Source organism: Nematolebias whitei, chromosome 3, assembly GCF_014905685.2.
Source record: "Nematolebias whitei isolate Nwh7 chromosome 3, NemWhi1, whole genome shotgun sequence".
Lineage (NCBI taxonomy): Eukaryota > Metazoa > Chordata > Actinopteri > Cyprinodontiformes > Rivulidae > Nematolebias > Nematolebias whitei.
Window position 1 is genome coordinate 24986232 of NC_056500.1, and position 18877 is coordinate 25005108.

General features: G+C 38.8%; 2 protein-coding genes across 2 annotated transcripts in view; both read right to left on the bottom strand.

Annotated features, from left to right (window-relative positions):
* The window catches only part of podn (podocan), a 21692-nt gene extending 16128 nt beyond the window's left edge, over positions 1–5564 (bottom strand). Inside the window, exons 1-3 of the mRNA XM_037674729.1 lie at positions 5532–5564; positions 2547–2825; positions 952–1045 (exon numbers count right to left, since the gene is read on the bottom strand). Coding sequence (XP_037530657.1) covers positions 952–1045; positions 2547–2807 — 355 coding nt within the window. The 5' untranslated portion in view covers positions 2808–2825; positions 5532–5564. The remainder of the gene's footprint in view (positions 1–951; positions 1046–2546; positions 2826–5531) is intronic.
* A 10307-nt stretch (positions 5565–15871) lies between these two features.
* The window catches only part of scp2b (sterol carrier protein 2b), a 5612-nt gene continuing 2606 nt past the window's right edge, over positions 15872–18877 (bottom strand). Inside the window, exons 3-5 of the mRNA XM_037674730.1 lie at positions 18297–18426; positions 17908–17987; positions 15872–16277 (exon numbers count right to left, since the gene is read on the bottom strand). Coding sequence (XP_037530658.1) covers positions 16182–16277; positions 17908–17987; positions 18297–18426 — 306 coding nt within the window. The 3' untranslated portion in view covers positions 15872–16181. The remainder of the gene's footprint in view (positions 16278–17907; positions 17988–18296; positions 18427–18877) is intronic.

The window sequence follows — 18877 nt, forward strand, 5'->3', positions numbered from 1 at the left end:
GTTAGAAGACATACAGGATTGATACCAAAATGTTGTGTTCATTTTTAATGGAAAAGTATTGAACAGTGTGCATTATTGGGGAGTATCAGTTGACAATGGTTAGACACAAACAAATGTATCTCCAAATCTGTGAAACTGACTGAATTTTAACCGTCTGTGTTTGTTAAGGTCATTCAGCCGTGGCAGCCATCTTGGATCATGTTGACTCCAAAAGATAATCACTTGTAGATGTGTATCAATGATTACTTTCTGGGAATATGATCAGAAATCTGTTCTTTGGTTCATGACAAATTGAACTAATGCTACAGACAAAGAACGAGACACACGTCACACACACACACATACAGAGAGAGAGAGAGAGAGAGAGAAACCCAAGCAAAACCATTACACCCTTTCATTTTTGTCTGCTAATCAAAATTCAGAGGAATGGTACTAAAATGTTTATGTATGACATAACTTCCAGTTTGGCATCTTGATTTTAAATTGCTTTCACAAGAACTTAAAAGTCTGCAGTTTGTTATGTTATTATTTTTTCAAGGAGAAATGTTTGAACACATTTCAAAAGTTCTTTCTAAAGCCAAGGTTTCTGAAGTTTCAACAACTCCATAAGGTTCAAGTTCACTTTTAAAATGTTCTCATCAAATGAAATTATTTATATTAATTCTGATATCCCCAACCAGCACCATCTCCTTCTTGGATATGACTATTTGCTGTGATCAAACCCATGTTGTTATGGGAGTGGCTGAACCAGTCAATCGCTGACAGAAAGCAGGGGGAAACCTGTAATTCCCCTGCCCCTGACAGATGCTTTCTAAAGATATTTCTTTTAAAACTAGATTCCTCTTGAACTGAAACAACTCAGTCGACTAAACTTAGGAAATATTCTTTAAATAATTTTGGTTCTCCTTTGAGCCCTTGGTTTCTGCTTTGTGCATTGTTCCCTGTGTTTACCATCGGAGGTGAGCCAGTTGTTCTGAAGGTTGAGGGTTTCAAGCTGATGCAGATGAGAAATGTGCTCCACTGTTATTTTTCTGATCTTGTTGTTCTAGAAGAAGAGAACAAACACATGGTAAATACATGGACATGTTAAAGATCATTGTGGATGTCAGGGGGGAATTCCAGAAAGCAGCTAGTCCACCGGTGTTTAGGAAAACACTGTTTTCAGTTCCAAACAGAAAGTTAAGTGAAACTCAGAGTGCTGGGTTTCTGCCGATGCAGATGTTGGACATAAAGTGCTCATTTTTATCAGCTCGTCAAAAGGCAGATGTGTTGTGGTACAGTCTCTGCATGTACGTAAACTTTCTCTTGTCCTGCCCATAACTTCTGATCAGCCCAAAATAATTTAATATAACTTTATACACATTTACACCAAGGTCACAGATAGAGGTCAAATGTTATACAAGGTCTTTGCTTGTCCAAATCATTGCTGTACAATAGTTTGACGACGTGCTTATAATGTGGTATATGGGTGCTCTTGTTAGTCGTCTGCCGGAATCTGACGCAGAGTTTCTACATATAACCAGACATCAGGAGTGGATTTACCACCTACACTGGATTTTCTCTCATTCTCAGACTTTCTGTATTTGTTTGAACTGTATATGTTTTCATCACATTCACTCGTTTATCTCAGTAACATCCTCTGTCTGAACACTTCCAATAAATCTCCTCGTGCCTGAGCTCTCAGCAACGTCTGTTCATCACGCTGAAAAAATGTCCACAATTACCACCAAATAAAAATAAATGTCACATGCAGTTTTTTTTTTTTTAATTGCCAACAAGACTACAAAAGCAGCAGTTAGCTTAAAAAAACTAAATTCAACAATGAAGCTTTCATTCACTCTACCAGGTGTTCCAGTAAAATAACTTTTGGCTCCACTTTCCTACTTTTACAGCCCAAATACAGAATTTCCTTTTTTGTTTTTAATACTCCAACAGAGACTAATAAAACAGTAAAACTAAAATGACTCTGCTATAAAACATCTAATGTAGACTTCTTTACAAACTCATAAATAACAGTAACGTTACAAGAATAAACTGTGATTCAAAGTGTTTTTTGTAACACAAATAGTTGACTATAAAAGCAGTTTGTGGTTTTAGAATCTGATTTTACAGACACATCTACCTGAAAACATGTTTTTTCTGCAGCCAATATCAACTATTTGACTAATGGGTTTATTCAGAGGAATGTGGTCCATTTAATTTATTTGGTTACTAAAATGAATACTAAATTTTATTATTATTATTATTTTTAAAAACAGACCTGATGAATTATAGCTCTGGGACTAAAGAGCTTTGCTGAACTGTGACATAATCAAGTGCACCTCTGTTCAAACTGTGCGGCATCTTCAGTGAACATTTTTTCATAACTTGCCCAATTCTGGACTTTTTGTTGTCGTTGTTGTTTTTGTTTGTTGTTGTCATGGTGATTTGTGTTATCGACGCTCTATCGATGATGGCCTTGTATTGCACATGTGCACGCTCTCTCAGAGTATGTTAAAGCTCCTTTCTGGAATACCTCCTGGTTGCATAGCTCGTGTGTGAAGGACCTGAAGGGAAAGCTGCATGGTTTTTTCAGACAGCTCCTCTGGGAACTCTGTGAGGTCCACTCCCGCACAGTCCACTGCTTCCTCTGTGCAGCTGCAGTCCAAAGGACATTCAATCTCTGTTGCTGTTGCGTTGTCGCCATCCTTTCCCATCTCGATTTCCTGTTCTTCCTCTGGTTTGACTGGAGTCTGGCAGTTCACCAACACCAAGGCCAAGAGCATCACACTCAGGGCATGCAGGATGGAAGGCTTTAGAAGGTCCATGTCCACTGTTGATATGTCCTACTGGACAAGCACATAAGACAAGTTAGACATGGAGGAGACCTTCAGAATCAACAGATGTAGCCATATGTACATAAAAGTATAATTTTGTCAACAAACTCTCAAAGCTCAGTTTATTTTTTATATTATTTGTTGAGAATTAATTTCAGCTACCCCTTTACCAAATGCTCCAAAAACAACTCAGGTGTAGCTTTCTGCGAGATTTACTCCAATCTGACCAGTGGTTCATGAAATATTTTATTAACAGACAACAGTTAACAAGATTAGCTAATGGCAAAGTTTTAGAAGCAGATGGTAATGCAATATGAGTTAGTGCTCAAACTATTTGCAGGAGCTGCTTACTAATATACTAAATTTAATTCATTATCTGTAAAATGTCTCAAGGTAAAGCTAATTTTGTTTTTGCCTAGTTTGATTAGTTGCGGCAACCATCTTGAATAGGTTGTAGAGGTACATTCAGTGATTTATTTATTTTTTTTATCAGTGTTTCATTAAAATCCATTCACTGATTTATGACAAATTTTGCAAATGCTACAGACAAACCAACACACAAACACTGGTAAGGAAAAACAACAACAACCTTATCACCCTTATCTACAGGTGATAAAAATAGAAAACATTAAAATCAATGAGATGAAACCAACCTTCTACAATGGCCAAATAGGCGTTCCGCAAAGTTCCATTCAAGGACCCTCTATGTTTCTGCTTGTATGTTAATAAATTACCTGAACAGTGTAGGAACGTTTGATGCCATCGTTTGCAGACGATGCAATATTTTATGCATCTGCATCGACTCTGACAGGATGCAGAGCAACAAACAGGCAAATAGAGGGAGGGTCTAAACAAATTGTTTCCAACTGCACCAAAACAATCTCAAGGTGTTTTATAATCAGATGTCAATTATTTGTATGATTTCACTGCTCTCACTGATCATAAAGAAATCCAAAAAGTTTACTTTAGATGTAGCTTTTCTTGAAGGAATGCACATCGCTCACCATCTGTATGCCAGAAGTGTAGACCCAGATCATATTTTGTGAGAAATAACAAAATATGTGTTGTGTACAACTCTCAGCTACGACCACATCAAATTTTAGCACAGTTTCTGTAAAACTGACAGTTATAGTCATTTTTACATTTCGTAAGGTCAGCTGGCTGTGTTAGCCATGTTGACTTTGAGTGACCACTATCAGATGTAGATGTGCATCCAGTAATGACTTTCTAAATGTGTCACTGAGATACAAATATATAAATGTAAAAAATATGCTCAATATAAGAGTCCCCACATCAACACACCTAAATACAACTAGGAAAAGAAGCACAGCTGCTTGGAGAAGACTTAATGATCATTAACTGGAAGCAAAATATCCAAAAAATATTTGTAAACAAAAGCAGCGACATTGTTCATATAAAAACAATAATTTTATCTCTCCTTAAAAAAGACAACGGCAGAAGAAACAGGTCTCTCTTGTAAATGAGTCCCCGAGGCTCAGTGAGACTAACCTGTATAAATAAAGGTTGAATGAATGAAGGACGATGTTTTGACCTGCGTCTGTGTGTGTGTGTTTTTGTGTTTGTTTGTTACAAAAATATTTTGTGAACAACTGGACAGATTTTAATGAAACATTAATAAGTACTTCTTGTCACATTTGTAGATAAGTTGGACCCAAGAATGGAAGCAAGCACATGGTGAAGCTGGGGAACCAAGAACTGGGACTGATGAGAGAAATGGCTGCAGCTGTACCAGAGAAATAGGGAGCAGGTGTAAATGGGCGTGGCAGTCTGACTGGAAAAGTACTGAGGAACAAAAACTGAACACAAAGGGACAGAACAATGAACCAAAGAAACAGAAGAAGAAGAAAAATGCAAAACAGTAAACATAAAATCTTTCACAAAACAACTACAAAACAGACTGAGACACATCTAGAGCTGGTAAATATTTGGTTTACCCAGTCCAAGATGTTAGACCAATATTTGATATGGGAACGGTCAAGACAATAAAGTTCACACTTGACGGCTTGATAGCTCTTTTTTTCCCTATCACTGTGAAAAATGGTGTCTTTGTTGAGAGTTTAATATCGGTATTGGTCAAAAAGAAGACTAAAGAACATAAGTTCATCTTTTTTTACAAATGCAAAGTGTGAAACCAAAAAAAAAAAAAAAGTCCATTAACGTTCTCCTCTAATTATGAGATACGAAGAGGATCTCCCAACCCAAACATCTAAAAAAACACCAATTTAAAATATTTTTCTGCAAAACCTTAGAAATAAATTTGGAAAACAACCACCTAAGAGAACACACCTAAGTAAGACATCCAGGGTGCAGCATGCAGACCTCTCAGTAAAAGCTCTTATTGCACAGCTCTAGAGAAAAAAGCAACATCAAAGCATGTCAGCATGCAGAAGTCAGAGAGAAGTTTAAAGCACAGTCAACAGCAGTCTCATCCTAGTCCTGGTACTTTACAGGTTTGAAGTAAAAGCAACTCTTACATGTAGAGATGCTTTACACTTCTGTGTTTCAAAGCTCTTCTGAGTGCAGCAGAGCTTGTTTGTTGACTTGGCAGCACTGCTCAACTGGCTGAACTCTCCAACACATACCAGAACTGTCATGCACAGATGAATCACACTGACACTGGAAACTGAGCTTGAGCCCACTCAGAAATCGCGCAGCAGTGAAGTTTGCAAAAAGCAACATTCAGGTGTACTTTACCTCCTTTTTGCTGAGAAGCACTGAAGTGTGAGCGGTCCCGCCACAGGCTGTCCCATAGCAGGCGAGAAGGCACACAGCAGCACCAGACCCCCTCCAGATGTGGAGTGGAAGAGGGAAGGTTACCAAGAAGAAAGGCAGGAAAGAGTGAAAAGGAAGAGAGTTAGGAGGAGGGTAAGCTCTGCCCTGACTGAGAGCCAAAAACACAAATTCTTTCTGCTTTTCTCACATTTTTGGTCCTTTTGCCACGTGTTTTCTTATTGTTTCAAACACAAATCATAGTTAATCAGAACAAACATGTTGTGATATGTTTCTCCAAGTTTCCTTTGGGATTGTTATGTTTTTTCTTTTATAATTTAAAAAGCAATTATAGCATGGAAAAGCTCACTTTAGACAAACAAGCTGCTCAAAAGTAGCTTCCAGGTAAGCTTAGATAATAGTGGAGCTATTTTCTGGAGAAAAAAATTCACTTTTGTTCATAATTCGTCACCTTTTTCAGAAATGAATATTTTCTTCCTTTTTTTTAGACGTGTGGAGATTAGCTGTCCAATACTAAATGAAAAGGCGCAGCCTGCCAAAAGAGAGGCAACAGGATGTGATCTAATATTCAATGTGTTTCTGGATTGTATTTTATTCCTTTAAGTCCCGGGAACAACGGTAGACCAGCTGCTGTAGTTAAAATGTCCAAAAACCTCAGTAAGCTGGATTATAAAGCCTATTTTTAGGCTTTCTGTGCTTTTTATTGTTGTTTGCTTTTGCCTTTGATGTAAAATGATTTTTACGTGAGCATCACAGTTTGTGTTTTTGCTGTTAGACAAAGATGTCTTTAATTTCTTGAAGTCGTCTTCTTGAAGTCAAAAGCCACTTCACGGGTGTGATCAGTGGAACCATCAGGATCTGTCAAGACAGGAAAGGAGTTGTTTGCAGGAAATGTCATTTGAGCAGGTGTTGCTGCTCCTAACATGTACTGAACACCTGAATCTTCAGCTTACAGTCAGAATGAGCTGAAACAAAAAATGTAAAAAGCCTTGAAAGTAAAAGAAAAGTTTGGGACAGATCCAGACTGTATGCAAGAGTGTAGCTGGAGTTTGTTTACAACAACTACATGTGGGGTCCAGGTTGGCTTTGATCTTGGACAACTTGTCCTAGGACCAGTGCAGCCGGTGCACTACCTTGAATTGAATTACAGCATTTCTCAGACAGATTGACGATGAATAAATGTACTTAATGATCTTTTGCCAGATTGAGTCTGATATGGATTCCTCCAAGTCCATTTCCCATTTCAGTTTAAGAGAGACTAGACTGGTCTCATGGTATGAACTGAGCAGTGTATAGATATTGCTGAGGGCCCCCTTGGTATCAGACCTGCATTCTAAACTCTTAACCGCAAAATGTTTAGTGTGGTACAAAAGAAAACAATCAGAGTTAGAACTCACAAAGTGCCTCACTTGCAAAGATCTAAAAAAAACCTGTGATTTGTGAATATTAAACTTCTGTACCAGCTGCTCAAAAGAGGCAAAATTATCATCAACATAGAGCTCATACAGTGAGTAAATTCCCCTCAAGACCCAGGTGTCGAAAGCTGTATCAGATACTGAGGGAGTAAACCTGATTATTTGACACAGGTGCCACAAACAGTAACTCTGTAGAGTTAAATGCTCTCCTGAACTGGTTCCAGATCGTAAATGTCCAGATCACAATTGGGATACAAGTGTATGTTGATACTGATTGTTTAAAAGGCAACTGAGAGCAGATTAACATGAAGGGGGAACTGGATCTAACTGAGGTCTTCTCCAATGCCACCCAACTGGGAGAAGTATCCTTACCCAACCAGAACAATAGAGCTCTGATATTGGCTTCCCAGTAATAGAGTACGGATCGCTATCTAACAATGTCCTGCTTAAGGTTAGCCATGAGAGGTAGATAATTAGTTTTATAGACATTCTTATGATCTCCTGTTACCCAAATGCCAAGGTATCTACATTTTCTTAAATTAATTTTAAAAAGTACAGTGTCTAAAATGTTCTTTACTATCGAAGTCACAGGCATCTGCTCGCTCTTTTAAAGATTAACCTTATAGCTAGATTTTTTCCTGAATTTTTGAAGCAAAACAAGTAATTCAGGAATGCTAGTAAGAGGATCTGATATATATAAAAGCATGTCATTGGCATATAAAGAAACTTTGTGCTCTGTGCCCAATCAGTTTATCCCTTTAATGATGGAGTTTTGCCATAAAGCTACAGCTAGTGGTTCTATCGCTAACACAAATAGAAATGGTGAGAGCTTCTCACACCTAGATATAGAAACACATCAAAATGGAAGTCGGCATGTTGCTTCCCCCCCATCCAATGACATTAAACAACACACAAGTAGATTGTGTTCATTAATTAAGAGACCGCTGAAGGCAGTTATTAGAGTAAAAGGTGCTGAAGACAAATGCACGCTGCACTTTCAGATTTTTATTCTAAAGCATTTTTGGAAACTACGTATCATTTTCAACTTCACATTTATGAACAATTCTGTTTGGCTGCTGCTGTCCTGTTACTTGTTTACCTAAATAAATGATCTTGTGCTTCATAAGAATGAAGGATGGCCTCTGTAAACCCCGCCCCTCATGTGGTTTCCATGGTGAATCAAGGTAACGTGACTCCATTACTGATGGCTTTTTATTGTACTTGGGCACTTACGGTACTTAACTCAAAGATAAGATAACTAATTTATTGAACACATGGAAATCAGACGTTCTGCAACTCGAGGTCAACTCAAGCTTTACAGATTGACTCAGAGGTTGTTGAACCTTCTTTTCATTAAATGCAAGTTCCTCGGCTTCAGATCAGTCATTAACTATATGCATTTTGTGATGCATTCAAGATACAAATCAAACCTGGTACTTCATACAGTTTGTCACCTGATATCAAAACTTGCTTATAATTATCCATTGAAAGTTCTTCTTGATTTTCTTGTTTATAAACATCTGCTCATGTGCATGTGTTTCAATTGTAACCTTGAAACCAGAGATATTTACGAGACGTTGCAGTTAACCCTGTTATATAATCTAAAACACATAGAACAGCTTATCACTGACCTTCAAACTTTCAAAAAAGCAAAATGGGTCGACTTCTGTGTGTGTTAGCAGACTGTGCAATTCCAGCTGCAGCAGTTAGGTTTTAGGAAGAAAGGCTGCCATGTGTAGTCTAAAAACAAACAGTTTGAAAATTAATAATTTCTTTTTAGGTCCTATTTTTTTTTTTGCTTATGAGCTTAGAAAAACTGTTATGGTCATAAATGCAAAAGAGTCCAGATTTGTTATTTATTCTCATTCAGCACAACGTCAAAATTCAACTCTAACCTACATAGATTGTTCCTTCCTGCCCACAGCCATCAGCAACAACTCTTTAATGAAACCAGAATGATGAGTTACAACAACATTTAATTTTTCTTTGGCATTAATAAAGGTTTTTTTTTTATTGAATTGATTGCTACAGTCAAATGGATGTCCAAGAACTTGATGTCACGGGTCATAAAAGTGATTCTTACATTTAACTTGGAGGTTTTTCATTTAAGTCTGCATCAACATTTTAATAAATTACATTAATGCTGGATGGTGCTTTTGTGTTTTGACGCTTTATTGCAGTCAGGAATAAAGATGGATGAAAGGACCACAGAGGAAGACCCATGCCTTCTGAGCTGCTGTTTTCACACAGAAGAAAACAATCTGAGCTGGGTTTATATAATCAATTCCTTTCCCAACCTGAAAAAACAAAAACCCTGCTGTACATGCTCTCATTATTAGTCATGGTTTTATTTTGCAGTGTTTTTCCCCTACAAGGGTTCAATTCACTGCTATGTTTTTAAGAACTTTCCACATTCCCGGTCAAGCAGAACACTTTCCTACTACAAAAGACTTCCCATCAGTAGATCCACGTGACAGCCATGTTTTCTGTCATTCTGCAACGAACCACTCAGAACTGAAGGGAACACGGGATGGATCGGGTCTCTTTAGATCTTGGATTGATTTTCTAGAAAATATTGAAAACATTACTCTTTTTTTAAAGGAAGCCTAAAAATATTAATGTCTTGCACCGGCTGCTCTCAAGCAGCTACTCGTCAAATAGATGAAAACCTTCAGAGTCGAGTTTTTCCTTGTTTCGTGTCAGGATCTGTGTTTTGTTGTGAATTCTCAGTGAGTCCTATTTAGTTTTTCTCCCTCCTGTATATATTTAGTTATCACCAGTGTTTTCCCACTCACTTGGTTTCTGATCCTGCCCCTCCCGCTCTCACCTGGTCCTCACTGTCATTCCCCAGGTGCATGTCATCGTCCATAGTTAGTGTAAATTTAAAACCCTGTGGAATGAGCTTCATCTGCCAGTCATGCTCTGTACCCGTTTCTCCCCGAGTTCGCTACTTTTGTAAGTTGGCTGCCACGTCAGCTCTGTGTTTTTGATTATTTAAATACATGTTTCTTGTTTTTTATCCTCGGGTTCCTCATCTGCATCTGGGTTCAACACCTCAGAGCCTGATATTTCGTTGCATGGACAGATGTTTGTTTTGTGAATGCTTGTTGCTACTCCAATATCTCATCTGCCTGCTTGCTCCATTGCAAACTCAGCTTGTATACAGTGCAATCATCTTGCAGCAGATAATTGTGACCCAGCAGAGGCACAGAGAGAGATGAATCACTAATGCCTTACTCTGATTTATTTAGGTCAGGGTCACAGTGACATCAGAGCAGGAGGGTACGTCAGGAACATCATTTTACACCTGCTTAATCTAAAAACATTGCAGCATTTTAAATTCTGCTCTGCTGATTAAGTATTGCACTTCCTCATATGCAGAAGGCTGTCCAAGTGTATAAACAGAAAAGTACAAACAAACAAACAGAAATTAGCTGCTGAATAAACTCCATTCCACTTCTTTTATGAAACTGTAATAACTATAATAGATATTCAACAACTGGATTCTGCATAAAAAGTGTGTAAAATGCAGGAAAATTGAAATATTGTCACCTGCCACTGTTAGACAAATATATATATATATTTACTTGTGTATTTGTGTGATTGTCTGTTAGCAAAATGTTTCATTAACAACTAAACAAATTTTAATGAAACTTGCACAAAGTAATTATTGGACATTCATCTGTAACTACTGATTTCTGTTGGAGCAGAAGTGGGCGATACAGTAGTCCCTCGAAACTTCGTGGTTCAACTTTCACAGACTCACTCTTTCGCGGGTTTTCAACGTAAGATTGTACACGACACGCAATTGGTGATGGGAAAGACAGACCCCACCAACTCCCCCTCCTTTCTCTTTCTATGCTGTGACAGACAGCCTCAGAAAGAGAAAGGAGGGGGTGGGGTCTGTTTTTCCCCATCACTACTGCTCAGGGAGTGGGGATGAACACATCAAATGAACAAATGTAGAATATCGGAGAAAATGTTTAGGTGGGAAAATAAGAGTGAATCAGTTTTTAAAAAAGAGAGAGCGGCAGAACGCGGCTCACTCAGGTATAAGACAAACACACACACACACACACACCGACCCCCTCCTTTCTCTTTCTGAGGCTATCGGTCACAACAGAGAAAGAGAAAGGAGGGGGTGGGTTCTGTCTTCCCCCATTATGTCCCAGTGACACAACAGTCAGGCGCACAACAGACAACCTCGGAAAAAGAAAGGAGCGGGCAGAGGGGGTCTGTCTTATACTGTACCTGAATGAGCCGCACAAGCGGCATGGATTGTTTATTTAAAATAATCAAGCAAGAACATTGTTAAGAACATTGCAAGAATGTGGGAAGGGTTTATAAAGCCTTAAAATATATGTAAATACTAAAATAAATATAACGTCCCTACTTTGCAGATTGCTGGAGTGTCTGGAACATAACCCCCGCAATAAGTGAGGGACTACTGGTACATCACACTAAACATTCAATGTCGAATGGATGTGCAGATCATGTCTATATTGAGTCCGTCGGTCAAAGACCAATTATGGACATCTCCATGACATGCAAACAAGGTCCACTATGGATGGCTTACCATGACCTCGCTTGTACGTCAATATAGAGTCTAATGTTTGAACATCAGACTTGGAGGTCATATAGACATCCAAGACAGGTGTGCCATTGTCTGACGGACAAAATTGGCCTTTGGACAGTTTGCATCCAGCCCCCAAATTCTTATTTAAGAAGCAAATAACTTTGGAAAAAAGTTGATGATAACCTGCTAACATTGAAACTTGAAGTTTAAAATAAACATCTTTGACAAATACATTAAAAATAAAAATAAAAACATTAGATTAAAACAGGCTAAAACATTTAAGGTTTTTGTGTGTACAGATCAAGACTGAACTTTAAAGACTAGGTAAACTTTTTATTGTCACAAGAGCCTGTTTACAGAAAGTATGTCTTAAATTGCTAAAGAGTGTAAATGTGGAGACATATTTGGTATCAAGCATGTAAACTATGCTACAACAATAAAAGACTTAAAACAAGTCCTCCAGGTTATGCACCTCACACAAATTCTATTTTCCAGCTGTCTCTGTGACCCTTGGATTGCTTTAATTATCTTGATTTGGTCCTTTGGGAAAAATGTTGCCCATCCCTGCTTTGGAGCCAACAAGATTCAAAATGGCCACTACACTCACATGACACAAAAACGCTGCCAGTTGTACAGATATTGGGGTGAATTTTGGTGTATTGAGCATGATTTACAGCACATGTTCTGAGGGGAACATCTTAATGTCTCGTGAGATCATGAACGTTATGCTCGAGGTTCAATGTGAACATGAGATGATTTCAGTCTCAAACTCCATGTGTTCCTTCATAGACTCTAGGCTTTTCTATGAACTGAAAATCAATCAATCAATCAGTCAGTTAGTCTGTCTGTCCATGTTGTGAGCATGATAACTTGAAAAATAAGTGAGATACTGATTTCCATTTTGCTGTGGGGCTACATCTAGCTGTAAGAAAGGTTCTTGTCAAAAATTGAGTTGCCACGCCAAAATCCAAGATGGCTGCCACCAAATTTTATATATACAGGTATATATAATTTGGGAAAACTATGCTATTGCCCCCTGGCTCCTCCATCACTCCTGGTGATGGATAAAACTGCTCCGTCCTCTCCAGAATCTATCACTTTGCGTCGCCTCGGGAGATAAAATAAAACCTCTCTCTGTTCTCCACAGCGTAACTCCTACATACTTGAACATCTTGCACTAAAGACATTAACGTTTACTTACATTCAAAACTTCCCCAAAACTACATTCACTGTTCAAATCCCTCGTGACAGGGGACATCGGCATACTGCTTGTTTACCCTTAACGTCTGTAAAAAAGTTTAATTTTTTTTTTGGCTTTGTTGCCTAAAACTCCTCAAAATGTTTTGCCTCATTTCAAACGACAGCGGTTCCTCCGAGGTCTAGTCTGGGCCACTTTCAGCACTTTTGGCTCACTTACAGCCCTGGCAAGTGTCCCACAGGCCAGATGTGGCCCTAATATCATAAGCCAGTCTTGACATGGATCACAATGTTTTGAAGAGCCGGATGAGACACAAAGGAAATGTGGAGTTTGCTCCGTGTCACATGGATACACAGCAGAGTTTCAGCAGTTGTTCAGGCCCAAACGTGAGTCAAAGGTTTACAATTCCGTAGGTGGGAACTGAGATCATCATTCTGACAGTGAAATCATTTTGTATACTGGATATAGATCCAACATTGTCGAGGGGCGAGTGACTACAAGCAGGTCAGGTAGCACCATAAATCTCAGAGTAAAGACTTAGTGGTTTGCTATTATCTTGCTGAAATAAGCAAAGCTTTCCTTAACAACGATCACATATTTACAGGCAGTTTGGTTTTCCACTTCGCCTCAGTCTACCTCAGACGAGCTTGGTCAGAAGATGGAGGTCACTGAAAAAACTTCTTTTGATTGCTCAAACTGTTGGATCAATGTTTAGCAGCACGGTGTACCGTTTTTAAACTATGAATGGTTTTGTTTTTAATTGATGCTCGTTTTATATCAAATTTTGTTGCTTCTGGTGCAGCATTTTAAATGTATTATTAATATCCCAACTAAAATGATTAAGTATTTTTAAAAAGGAACTTATTATAGGTTAGAATTCACTGCTTTGTTTTGATTTATATTTTACTAAATGTGTATTTTCTCTCTTGTAGTTTGTCACAAAGAAATATTTTAGGTTTTTCTATCAGATGCATGCAGCCCGGGTCTTCTTTGCTGGATGGGACCACATATTGATCTAAAACCTGTATTTACAGTCTTGTTCTAAATTAATGGTAATTTTCCAAATGTTAAAGCTTTTCTTGCCAGTAATGCTAATGCACCCCCACACCAGAGAGACCAGCTTTACATGGCAGCTGTGGTTTCCAGAAATCACTTCAAATTTGGATCCGTCTGACCGCAGAACAGTTCTGGACTTCACCTCAGTCCATTTTAAATAAGCTCTGGACCAGAGAGAGGTTTTGGATGGTGTTCACATCTGGCTTCTTCGTTGTCTGATAGAGCTTTAAGCAGCATCTGTAGATGAACTGTGTTAACAGAACCAGACCTGGTTTTAACTCAGTGGCCACTGAGGGCCCAAAGATCACGATCCATCCAGCCTCGTTCTTTGAGCTCAGAGAGAGATTCTTGAAATCCTTTGATATGAATTTTTAGTTGATGGGATGTTCAAAGTCTTCTCAGTGAATCATGAATGAATCTTATCCGTGATCCCTTGTATGTGATAAACAGGTCTGACATCATAATGAGAGAACCGTCTCCATGACACGATGCTTGAACCACCACGCTTCACCGTCTCCAGTTCTGTGGCTCGAATTCAGCGTTTGGGCGTCGTCTGACAACCTGTCTGCGACCCGTGGGCTCAGAACAATCTTACTTTCAGCAGTCCACAAAATGTCTTTCCATTTCTTTTTAGGCCAGTTGATGTGTCCTTTGGCAAATGTTATCCTCTTCAGCACGTCTTTTTTTAACAGTGGGACTTTGCGGGGGCTTCTCGCCAATAGATTGGCTTCACACTGGCGTTTTCTAATTGTCACAGTACTCACCGTACTCTCTTTGATCAGCCTGGAGCGGATAATTCGCTGAGTTTTCGCCATTCTGACGATTCTTCAATCTGTTTGAATGGTAGTCTTTAGTTTTCTTCCATGTTTCTCTGGTTATGCTTTCCTTTTTAAAGCAGTGGAGATCATTTTAGCCGAGCAGCCTATGATTTTCTGCACTTATAGAGTTTTCCCTCTCCAGTCAATGTTTTAATTAAAGTACGCCGTTCTACTGAGCAATGCCGGGAACAACCCATTTTTGTCAGCTTTTCAGAGAAATGCACGTGCATGAGCTGGTTCATCCTTAAAGGCCACCTGATTGACACGTCTTCACAGAAAGAACGACCTCAGTAGTTGAAGTCCACACTGCTTTTATTTTGAACACAGCTCTTTCAATCAGATTCAGGAACAATATGATGAATGCTGGTTCTGTTGGGTTTCTGACTCTACTACACCTCCTAGTAAATTATTTTCTTTGTGGTAATACTACTTCTACCAAAAAACATTGACAGTCTAGTTGGACAGCTACTATTTCAAACACAAGTGTAGATGGAGTGTTTTGCAGTTCGGTGAACTTCTGCTCGTCTTTACTTCCAAGATTCAGCCTCTCTAAAGAAATATTTTTAGACCCAGTCCTCTTACTGGTCTGTTGCCAATTAACTAGTTGCAAATTGCTCCTTCAGCCATTTTTTTTTTTATCCCAACTTTCTTTAGATGTGTTGCTGCCGTAAAAACAAAATTACATTTTCTTAACTATAATTTCTTGGTGAATAAAATGGGAGTTTATGAGAATTTTATCGTTATTGATAACATTTTACACACCGTCCCAACTTTTCTGAATCAGGATTTCAAAATAAAGAGGCAGTGATCTTGTGATGTTTAAACGTATTCATATCAACCAATACAATAAACCCTGCAGTGTGACATCACAGCAAAACCCAGAAAACGCCAAGAGCTGCAGAGGAATCTAGGTTAAAGCCAGTTAAAAGATTTGCCTGTTAGCCATGCTCCGGCATGTGCAGCGTGGCGGCCGGGAATCAGGTCGACGCCGTGTCAGAAAACCACGAGTGAGATTTAAACCTCACAGGATCTGTTCAGGCTGCAGGACTGTCAGAAACAAGAGGCCTTTAAAGACTAAAGAAAAGAAAAGACAAGTCAAAGATAACAAAGATTAATTTACTTAGAAGACTAATTGTACAGCCAAAAAAAAACATAATATTATGCCAGTCATTAACATTTTAGGCAGCCAAAGTCAAAAACTGGTGAATCGGAGTCACTCAGGGAGGCACTTGTACTGCTGGGGTTATAAATGTGAAATTAGTTTTAATGCGTTCTCCTCTAAACATACTAGGGATTTCACATTCAATTAAATTTTTATTGTTATGGAAGTTTATTAAAATCTGGACATAAATGTTATTCGTGTCACAAAGTAGGGATCGCCTGTCCTAAGTGTGGACAGACGGGGACTCGGTTAGGAAACGAATGATCTGTCCATCTAGGTTATTGTCCAGTGGGACCGCTGCTCTGCCAGGAGAAGTGGTTCATGTCGAACACTTGCTTCTACACGTCCTGTGGTTGCACCGTTAGTTGGCGCTCCGCCGAGCGTCTCTTCTACAGTTTGGCTTTTCCCGGCTGCAGCTGCAGGTTTTGGAGCTTCATGGCCAGGCCCATGTTCCCCGTGATCTTCAGCTTGCCCTGGAAAAACGCCTGGGAATCAAGAGGGGATGGAGAGGGAATCAAAAATGTTATCAGAAAACCTTGGAATCAGAGGCAGAGTCGAGGGGGTGGGGGGGGTTGGTCAGTGTTACAGAGAACTATGTGCTGCTGGTTTTAAGAGTTACCGTGAGAGATTAAGTCAACCCGGTAGGAAAAGTGGGGCAACGGCAGCAAAGGCTTATGACATGTCAGGAAACCGTGTGGCACACATGCCAAAATAAACGAGCTGAAATCACTAAAACGAGCAGTGGATGTTGAGAAATGACCACTTTGACTCAGTGGACACAACTGAGGACGGTTTTATGACACAAAGAGGCAAAATGAAATGATCCACTTGTCTTTGTGTTGAAAAGTAACCAGAGATCCAGATTGATTTCCTGCAGCACAAACTCTGCAACGTTCACAAACAGAAAAGTGGAGGTAGTTTAAAAATTCTAGGTTTGAGCATTAAATGACAGAAGGTGCCACCTCTCTGGGATTCAAGAGATTCAAAACACTGCACAGGAAATCTCAGAGGAAAAGACCCTCACAAAGATCCTCCCCCAACATTTAGAGCCGCGATTAAACTGCAGCCTTTGATCAAATAATGAGTGTGTTTTGATGACATCATTTTAGAGTTATTTGATGGAAATCAGGCTTTCTGCAAGTTTGAGTTACTTTTTTTTTTTGAAGAACATTATGATTTTAATGTAGGACATGCAACTACAGTGTTGTTTCCTGAGAACATGCAGGGTGAACGCTTATTGCTGAAAGACTTCTGCTGAAAACGTTTCAGCTCCAAACGGTTAATGTGAGCTGAATTTGAACAGCTTAGGAAAATAAAAGCAGAGAAAAATGGCAGAAATAAGATGAAAAAGGCAGAGAGGGTGAAAAGATGAGGAAAAAGAACACTGAAATGAGCAGTAAAAGGTTTGAAGGAGGTGAAGAAGGCTTTAATTTTCAACTATTCTTGCATGAAAACATTCGGCTCATTCAGGACATTCCTGGGACTTCTGGTATCTGTGCACTTTTTACTCTATGAACTATTTAGCTTTGTCTGCCATGTTTTTCTCATTGAAAATGAATGGAGCTCTTCACCTCCTTCAAACCCTTTGAGCAGTTTATAACCTTTTACTGCTCACTTTAGCTTTTGTTGTTCAGATTTCATCAGCTAATTTGATGCTCCTTTCATCTTCTTTCTACCAATTTCATTTTTTCTTCTTTTCTAGCTACTTTTTAGGTATTTTTCTGCTAATTTTAGCTTTTTTTCTGCTTTTATGGCCTTTTGTTCTTCTTTCTAATAATTTCAACTGTTATGTTGCTTTTAGCCTCTCTGCCTATTTCAGCTTTTTCTACACATTTCAGCCTTTTTTTTTTACTTTTATTTTGTGCTTTCAGCAAATGTCAGCTATTCAAATTCAGCTCACTAACAGTTCAGTGATGAAACCTTTTCATCTTCTTCAGCAGCTTTCAGCATATTTCATTAATACGCATTCACGCTGCATTTTCACAGAAAGTGACACTTCTCTAGCTTATTCCCAGTTTTATTTGGGCAGTTTCAGTCCTCAATAAAAAGCCAAACACAGATCATGCGATGAACATGGTGCTTTATAAACAAAGAAGGAAATCCTTGAATACTCACGGTCTGTGGATTAATCTTCCCCGTCATCAAAGCCAACAGGTCCGTGTCTGACAAAGAGATGGTGCAATCTGCTTTCTTATCTGAAGGGTGGAGATCAACAGCACTTTAGGGTTAGACGTATGTCTTTAAGTTTAGACTAAATCTCTACCTCTTGTATTGATAACACAGGGGTTCCCAACCCTGGTCCTTGAGGAACACCATCCTGCAAATTTTTGTTGTTTCCTTGCTTTGACACACCTGATTTGAATCAATGGGTGACTAACAGGCTTCCGTAGAACTTGATGACGTAATTAAATCACTGAATCAGGTGTGTTGGAGCAGGAAAACTCCTCAAACATGCAAGATGGTGTTCCTCAAGGACCATTGTTGGGAACCACTGGTTTTCCCACCTTTGTCATTGTGAACACAGCCTTTGCCATTTTTTACATCCACCACCCACGTTGCCTCCTGTCCATCCGGGCCATCCTTTACTTTGAAGGCAAACACTCCTCCGATCTTTTTCACAAACTGCTCCCCTTCCTACAATAAAATACAGAAGAGGTTTTACATGTTGTGAACCAAACACTTCTGCACTGCATATGGCAAAACATGTCATATTTCTCAAGTGCTAGCCAGACATTTTAGAGACAAAAATAAGCAGTATTAAAAAATATATTTTCACTGACCATCTATATGTGGCAACACACGGCTCGAGGTCCAAAAACTAAATCTGTTGTGAGTTTTTGTACACTTGAGGTTAACTTTGAACAATTTTAGAACCTGGAAAAGATATTGATACATCCTGATACATAAAACCATAGAAATGAGTGGAACTGATTTTTCTCTTGACTTTACACAATATCACCCTGAAACTGCCACAAATGCATTTCTCTGGAAAAACTTCATCTGGTGTGAAAACACAACTAGAATAGATTTTCAAAGACAAGACAAAAAAAAATAATATATATATATATATATATATATATATATA